Consider the following 9,392-nt stretch of genomic DNA (forward strand, 5'->3'; position numbering starts at 1 on the left):
CTCCTTCTGGGTGTTACAAACATATGCACTAACTTATAATACCCTGTTCCACAGTGTGGCGCAGGGTATAAAAACTGCTAAGTACGAGCAGCAGTTCAAGGCAAACTGGCTTTCTGCGGCGAAGAAGTTGGACAAGGTGGCTGTACAAAATCTGATGGCAGGTGTCAAGCGTGAGGCCCGGCAATTCGGATTTGGAAAAGCGAAAGCCTAACTGAATATTTTCCCTGAATTTTATACTAATTGAACTTGAAAAAGAAATTTAATTTAATTTTTTAAATAAACTATTTCACCGATTTACACGCGTTTTCCCTTGACCAAATTTTGACCGTATCACCCTTTAAAGTGCAAAGGGCCCAGCGATGCACAAGAAAAAGTTAGATTGGAAAGAGCCAAGGAGTTAATTCTCGAGTCCGATTTTTTTTGGATAAGAAGCCATTTTAAATTAAGCAGTTTATGAACAAACAAAGTAGGTTTGTACACTTGCCAAGGTGGTCAGCTTACACCTTCGATTGGTCAATAGAACACTAAGCGACACACAGCGACTATTATCGGCAAAATGTCCTAAAGGCAGTCTTGAAGCCCTGGGCAGATAAACATTTTGGGCGTAGGCCATGGACATTTCATCAGGACTCAGCACGCATCAACCACGAATAGATTAAAAAGAAGGTTCATCGCTTCATTTCGACCACACAATGGCCACCATCTACGCCTGTTGGACTTTTGCGCCCGCTGAAGTTTTGACGGCGCTTGGCCGGAAATGGGCCAAAATTCAGCAGATCTACTTCGGGCTGCCTGTGTTATATATTAGACCCTAACTCGTGCCATATTAAGCTATTTCGAAAAAATCTAAAGTGATTCTAAAATTAGGTGTAATTTTCGACAGTTTTTGTCGAAATTTTTGTATTTCGGTGATAAGAGAGAAGTTCAACACTGTGGTATATGAATAGTCTAAGTGAGCCTGAAATATCGGGCTGCCACTATACCTAACCTAACCTAACTTTATCGGGATAACATCCTAAAGTATTGGATTAACAATCTTAGCGGCCACCGACCATGGACATTGCCGTAGACAGAGTAGTCTCCCACTCAGCACGTGCCAACCAAGAATGGCTTAAAAAGGAGGTTCCTCACTTTTTTCTACCGGGAAGTGGTCACCAAAATCTTCGGATCTGAACGTATTGTACTTTTTTCACCTGGGGTATTTTGTATAATAAGGTTGGAACTAAAACAATATCAAAGTGTCGATCATCTCAAGGCGGTGCTTCGCCGGGAATGGGCCAAAATATAGCAGAGCCGATTTCATACAGCGTGTGATGACTTCGTCGACCGCTGGAAGCCAATAATTCTAAAGTTATCGAATTCGAACAAATTTAAACTGATTATAAAACTTGATGTTTTTTCGACATTTCTTGCTTTTAAAATATAATACTAAATAAATAAAAATATATCGCTGTACTTTGTCGCATTACATATCAATCACCCTGTTGTTTTATAAATTCATTTATTGTATATAAGAAACAATTTGCTGTAGGTTATAACGAATGGAAAATCCCACACAATATTTAGATTTGGTTTAGTTCTTATGAAAATATTTTCCGTGGTTAGAAACCGTCTTAGCTACAATTTTCAAATGATATCAATTAAGATGAATTTCACATTCATCCAAATCAACAGACTTATAAATGGTATTCCAATTTCACATTTGATCAATATTGATAACTTAAAGTCCCCCACCAAAAAACCAAAATGAAATATTGATTTCTTAGTTCAATCACTTTTGACTCATAACCCGCAACAGGCCTATAGGTTACACATTGCAGGATGTACAATAATTTCACTTAACGAAAAGCAATAAACTTTACAAAAAATATACTACGTTGTGTACACCACAATAAAATGTTCTCCATTACTTCCAATGAATTTCAAAAGACCCATGTCCCCCCCTCTTCGGGCCACCTTTCAATGATTTTCGAAATTTCCCAATGTGAATGTTAAACATAAATGTCTACAGAGTCATACATAAATTTGACACCTGCGTTGTCTTTATTCTAATGAATTTCTAAACATGATATCATGACGATGATGACGTTATTTCTTCGTAACAAAGGAAATTGTAAATAGCATAGTGTGTAGGTTGCCGGGAGTAAATGTCAATGAAACCACACGCAATTTTTGCGTTTCAATCGTTGTCTGTATATTTACAAGTGGATAATATTTAATGCGAAAAAAAAAATGTTTTGATCTCCAAATCCTATCTATGTAATGGGATGTATTGTATCAAAATTTGTGGATAAATATAATATAAAATAGACAGAAACAAGTACACAAAAAAAAATCACGAAATTTTTCCAATTAATGTTTTAATTGAATTTTATAAATATTCAATTAAAAATTTAATTGATTCAACAAATGTTTTAATTGAAACAAAAATAAATCACAAAAATTAATAGTGTTGGGGCAGATCGTATTTTATGTCATTTATATTACTTTAATTTATACATTTATTAATTTATTGTTTTTATTTTATTTATTCTTCACTATTTATTTTATTAGTCGTTTAATTGTTCTTTATTTAAATTTTATTTACATCCCTTTAATGTTTCCCCACCCTAATATTTACTTTCAAATTCATTTCGTTTATTTACTTTACTCTCTTTTAGTTCTATGACCTATATTCGTTTTTCGTTTGTTTTCGATCATTTAATGTTACATTAGTTATTATAGTTTGTTTTGGTTTGATCGATCTCTTCCCACTGCTTATGTTGGTCGTGGGTATAGTTGAAGAAAACAACAACAACAACAAAGCATAAATATCGTTTATGCTTTTGCTTGTTATTTGTTTTTCATAATGCTTGCAAATTTGATGCATTGGTTGAATGCATGTATGCATGTACATACATACATATCAATAACTGTCATCTTTTGGTTCTTTTCGTGGTTCAATGGGAAGAGATGATCAAAGTTAAAGTTAGTTGTCGATTATTGTTTGTCACCAACGCGTTGCTCGAATAAAGGAAAACAATGTTTGAACTTGTTATATTAAAACAAATAGAATATTAACTCTTGTTGTTCGGCATAGTTACATTGAAAATAATTATTGTAATAAAACAAATTATTTAAACTGAATTTTTACTCGGTCGTTGGGTTTTTAAAAAGGCAATGTTTGAACGGGTAAAAATATAAAGAAAATCTAAGTTGTTCTACGGGCGACATATCAACTTTGTGGTTCTGTGCAAACATTTTGGCGACCGTGACAGGACGGTCAGTGTTTAAAGTTGAAAATAATTTGTTGTGGAAAAAGGTTTTCGTACATTTGAAGTGGTGTGGGGTATTTCATCATTGTTGTGTTATTCGTGCTTTCGTTGCCCCTACTGCTGATGTTAAATCCTGTTAGTTTTGTACCTTTGGACACCAACTCTAATTGCTGCCGTCGTAATTATTTTGAAAGAAATTCAACTCGGAGTTTCTTACCAGAATCAAAGTGAATTGTTGTTACGTAACAATTATAAAGCTTGGCTTGGTGATACATAAAATTCCAATTTAGTGGAAATTAGCGCCATATTTATTGGAAAGCGCTAATTGCAAAATTGTTGTTCCTGAAATATAAGAAACGTAATTTTCTCTTTCGTCGTTGACGTTCTCTTAAGTTTGCAAAATGACGAGAGACGATAATGATGCTTCTGAAGAAGCAAGTGGTGCTGATTTGTCTTCTCTTAAACAGCAACGTAGCTCTATGAAGAGGAATATCAGCAACATGCATAAAAAGGTAGAAAAAGATGGTGCAAAAGTAGATTCCACTATTTTAGAGTGTCGTTTGCAAATTTTGGAATCATACTTCAAACAGTTGTGCCACATCCAAACTCAAATAGAAACACTTAGTCCGGCTGACACATCGAGGAGTGATTTGGAAGAACTTTTCATAACAGCAAAGGCAAAAATATTGGGCCTTCTGAACAAAAGTCGTAGTTCTATACCTGGTGATACTACTTTGATGAATGCTTCAATTGCCGGAATTTCAACACAATCTCGTTTGCCTTCGTTGAAATTGCCTCGTTTTGATGGAAAATATGGCGAGTATAAAAGATTTATTTCGACATTTAACAACATGGTCCATGAAAATCAAACTATTACCCCAATTGATAAATTCAATTATTTATTGAACTGTCTCAGTGGTCCCGCTTTGGCAGTTGTTGAAGCTTTTCAAGTGTCAGAGGAAAACTACCCGAAAGCACTAACACGGCTCCAGGAACGTTATGACAATAAGGTATTGATTTTTTTGGAACATATCAACACTCTTTTCGATATTCCGAAAATGGCAAAAGGTGATAGCTCATCATTGCGGAATATTATTGACACTGTTTCGGCTGTTCGTGGTTCTTTGTTGTCGCTTGGGTCTGAAGCAGATGTTATGAACGCAATTTTAGTACATTTGGTTTTGAATAAAGTGGATGCAGATACGAAACAGAATTATGATGAAAAACAAGAATATAAATCGTTGCCCTCTTGGGATTGTTGCTATGATGTTTTGAGTCTTCGTTGTCAATTTCTCGAAAGTCATGGAAAAAGGACAGAATTTGGTGAAAAAGCAAAACTTGTCAAGCCCAAGCAAAATTTTAATCGCACTGCCCATACTTTCGTCAATTCAAATCCAAATTGTGTATATTGTAATTCAACTGATCATTATCTGCAAACTTGTTCTTCGTTTTCGGCAATAGCAGTTCCCGATCGTTTTAATTTTGTAAAACGCGGTGGCCTGTGCATTAATTGTCTGCGAAAGGGGCATATGGTTTCAAAATGTCCATCAAAATCACGTTGCAGAGTTTGTAATTCAACTCACCACTCAGTGTTGCACATTTTTAGTCCAGACAACTCGGGACAGTCAACCATTTCGAATACTACTACAGTGCAACCTTCAACTAGTAATCAAAATCCAGTTTCGCTTGTGGCTCGCTCATGTAAAAGGGCAATCATTCCGACTGCTGTGGTTCTCATCAAAGATTATTGTGGAACTTTTCAACCGGTAAGAGCTTTACTTGATTCCGGCTCCGAACTCAATTTCATTTCAGAAGAAACTGCAAAAAGGCTTCGGCTTAAATTTCGACCATATTCACAAGAAGTTTCGGGAATCGGAGAAGTTAGAACCAGAATTAAATTTACCGTGTCCGCTACAATAAAATCAAGAATTAGTTCGTTCCAGTGGTCCTCAACTTTTGCTGTTACCCCAACAATTGCATCCGTGCAGCCCGGTGAGTACATATATACTTCAAATTGGAAAATTCCCACCGATATACCGTTAGCGGACCCATTGTTTTTCAAACCGCAACATATTGACATTCTTTTGAGTGCTGAAGTATTTTTTGATTTATTACTTGATGGTCGAATTTCTCTTGGATATGGTATGCCAAACCTTACCAATACTGTTTTTGGATACATTGTTGGTGGTATCGCAAGTACTGGTCAAGCGAGATCAAATTTTACATGCAATTTGATGGTCAATTCGTTAGAAGTGAATCTTGATAAAACTCTAAAAAAATTTTGGGAAGTAGAAGAATACGAAAAGAATCCCAATATGTTGTCCGAAGAAGAAGCAGCATGTGAAAATCACTTTGTTGAAAATGTTAAATTAGATTTTGATGGAAGAGTTGTGGTCCGCTTGCCATTTAAAGAAAATCCCAAATGTCTTGGCGATTCGTTCGAAGCTGCTCGAAAACGTTTTTTGTCCCTGGAAAGACGTTTGGATCGTGATCTACAATTGAAATCAATGTACAAAGAATTCATGGATGAGTACTTGTCGCTGAGCCATATGTCGCTCTATAATCAACCGTTATGTGGTACCTATTACATAATACCACATCATTGTGTTTTGAGACCACAAAGTACTACAACAAAAATTAGAGTTGTATTTGATGCATCTTCTCGTAGTTCGTCAAATAAATCATTGAACGATATTTTGATGGTTGGACCAACAATACAACAAGACCTGATCACCACACTATTTTCGTTTCGTTTACACAAGTATGCTTTTACTGCTGATATTTCTAAAATGTATCGACAATTTCGAATAGATGAAAATGATAGAAAATATCAACTCATATTGTGGAGAAATCAAAAAGATGAACATTTAAAGGTATATCAACTGAATACTGTTACCTACGGTTTATCTGCCGCCCCATTTTTGGCGATTCGTAGTTTGTTGTTCATTGCAGATAAATATTCGCACTCGCATCCTTGTGGTTCGGAAGTTTTGCGCAACGATTTATACGTGGATGATGTACTCACCGGAGCTGACGACCTTGCAACGCTGGCTCAAAAGAAAAACGAGCTAGTAAAAATATTAAGTTTCCATGGCCTTGAATTAGCAAAATGGAACAGCAACAACATTATGTTTGGTTCAAATCAAGATGCAGAAATCACCATTAAAACAAGTGAAGATGAAGTGGCAAAGGCCTTGGGTATGTCTTGGAAACCCAAGGAGGACGTTTTTACTTATCGATTCGAGTTACCAGATGTGATGAATCCTACAAAAAGATCTGTTTTGTCAATTGTATCAAAAATCTATGACCTGCTTGGACTATTGAGCCCCATTGTCATTCGATGCAAAATACTTCTTCAAGAAATGTGGGTGCAAAACATTGGATGGGATGACCCATTAACTGAATATCTTAAATCATTATGGCTCCAAATTAAATCGGATTTAAATTACATACATAAAGTTGAAGTCCCCAGGTATGTTTTAACCTCAAATGATACTCTTGGAGAAATTCACGGATTTGCTGACGCCTCGCAACGAGCATATGGTTGTTGTATTTACTATCGAGTTTGTCTTAAGGGAGAATACAAAACGACCCTTTTAATTGCAAAATCCAAAGTGGCCCCAATTAAGGCACAATCACTACCACGGCTCGAATTGTGCGCAGCAGTATTGCTGAATAACACATGGCTCAAAATACAACCAAAAATTTCAAGTTTTGTCTCATCGATATATTTTTGGACTGATTCCAAAATCGTACTACAATGGCTTAAATTACATTCGTCGACGTTGAATTGTTTTGTGGCAAATCGTATTTCTGAACTACAGGAGAAAACAAGAAATGTTAGCTGGAGACACGTCCCTTCGAAGAGTAACCCTGCTGATGTGGTTTCGCGTGGATGTAGCGCGGAGGAAATTTCTAATACCATTTGGTTTAGTGGCCCTTCGTTTTTGGAAGAAGATATTACAAAATGGCCCGGAACTGAAGAACAATTGAACATCGAAATTCTCGAACGTAGAAAGGCAGCTGTTTTTGTGGCAAATTCATCAGAAGTCAACATCATAGATGACCTTCTCGATAAGCATTCTTCCTATATTAAATTTATTAGAATAATTGCTTATATTTTTCGTATATTCAACAGATGTCCTGCTAAGAAAGATTTGAATATTTCTGATGTAATTCATTTGTCCCCAGATGAATTAGAAGAAGGTTTTTGGAGAATTGTGGCTCACATCCAGATGTGGTGTTTTGGTGCCGATATCAAATCACTGAGTAATGGTGGTCTGGTAAACCCATCGCTTCAAAAACTTTCACCATTTGTACATGAGATGACACTTGGAGCAACCACAGTCAAAATTCTTCGTGTTGGTGGTCGTTTGTCCCAAGCGCCCATTCCATATGATGCAAGATTTCCAGCACTATTACCAAAAGACCATCGCTTCGTTAAATTGTATATTGAGCATGTTCATCGCTCACATTTACACGCTGGAGCAAAAGTGTTGTTGGGACTATTGCGCCAGAAAATATGGATTGTAAACGCCAGAGATGTTGTACGCAAAGTTGTTCGCAATTGCGTTCATTGTTTTCATTACAAACCGAAATTGATGGAACAGTTGATGGGAAATTTGCCATCAGATCGACTTCGAGCTCAACGCCCATTTTTGATTGCTGGTGTTGATTTTTGTGGTCCATTCATGACGTCGTACCGTATCCGAGGAAAAGTGCCTTATAAAACATACATAGCTGTATTTGTGTGTTTCACTTCCAAGGCAGTTCATTTAGAACTAGTTTCGGACCTATCGACAAACAATTTCATCTTGTGTCTCAAAAGATTTGTTGGAAGACGTGGCATACCCCAAAAGTTGTATTGCGACAACGCCACTAATTTCGTTGGAGCACGTAACCAAATCAAAGAATTAAAAGAAAGTCTTTTTCGAGATGATGTGGTCCACGACATGAAATCACTTTGTTGTCAACTTGGTTTCGAATTTTGTTTTATACCTCCCCGTGCCCCACATTTTGGCGGACTGTGGGAAGCAGCCGTCAAATCTACAAAAACGCTACTTATAAAGAACGTTGGCAAAGCATATCTTACTTTCGAAGAGCTACAAACAGTCATAATTGACGTTGAGGCAATTTTAAATTCGCGCCCCATCGCTCCAATATCAAACGATCCCAATGATGGTGAAGCCCTAACGCCTGGTCATCTGCTTATTGGTTCTTCATTGGTTGCAGTTCCCGATAAACATATCGATTCATCCCAATCATCATTATTGTCTCGGTGGCAAAGGGTCTCATTTTTGAAACAAAAATTTTGGCAAATGTGGTCCCGAGATTATATGCTATCTTTACAACAAAGGTCAAAGTGGTTCAAAGACAATAACAACATAAAAGAAGGGCAACTAGTTCTAATACATGAAGACAACACTCCGCCACAACAATGGTTACTAGCTCGTGTTACAAAACCTATTCTAGGCCGTGATGGAAAGGTTCGTGTGGTTGAACTGAAAACTAAATCTGGAATTTGTACTCGGCCAATTCACAAAGTGGCTCCCCTACCAAATAATGAAGAGGTTTGAAACATGGAGGTTTCAACGGCGGGAGAATGTTGGGGCAGATCGTATTTTATGTCATTTATATTACTTTAATTTATACATTTATTAATTTATTGTTTTTATTTTATTTATTCTTCACTATTTATTTTATTAGTCGTTTAATTGTTCTTTATTTAAATTTTATTTACATCCCTTTAATGTTTCCCCACCCTAATATTTACTTTCAAATTCATTTCGTTTATTTACTTTACTCTCTTTTAGTTCTATGACCTATATTCGTTTTTCGTTTGTTTTCGATCATTTAATGTTACATTAGTTATTATAGTTTGTTTTGGTTTGATCGATCTCTTCCCACTGCTTATGTTGGTCGTGGGTATAGTTGAAGAAAACAACAACAACAACAAAGCATAAATATCGTTTATGCTTTTGCTTGTTATTTGTTTTTCATAATGCTTGCAAATTTGATGCATTGGTTGAATGCATGTATGCATGTACATACATACATATCAATAACTGTCATCTTTTGGTTCTTTTCGTGGTTCAATGGGAAGAGATGATCAAAGTTAAAGTTAGTTGTCGATTATTG

At 36.2% G+C, this 9,392-nt stretch overlaps 1 protein-coding gene across 1 annotated transcript; it reads left to right on the forward strand.

The window, feature by feature from the left end:
* The first annotated feature begins 3,655 nt into the window (after positions 1-3,655).
* LOC142225226 (uncharacterized) lies at positions 3,656-8,830 on the forward strand. The gene has a single exon (XM_075295001.1). It carries the CDS (start codon positions 3,656-3,658, stop codon positions 8,828-8,830), a length of 5,175 nt encoding a protein of 1,724 aa, XP_075151116.1.
* Positions 8,831-9,392: the final 562 nt, after the last annotated feature.

Source organism: Haematobia irritans, chromosome 2 (assembly GCF_050003625.1).
Source record: "Haematobia irritans isolate KBUSLIRL chromosome 2, ASM5000362v1, whole genome shotgun sequence".
Lineage (NCBI taxonomy): Eukaryota > Metazoa > Arthropoda > Insecta > Diptera > Muscidae > Haematobia > Haematobia irritans.

What these genes read in the sequence shown, in the direction of transcription:
- LOC142225226 (XM_075295001.1), top strand. Translation starts at nt 3,656, where the DNA reads ATGACGAGAGACGATAATGATGCTTCTGAAGAAGCAAGTGGTGCTGAT.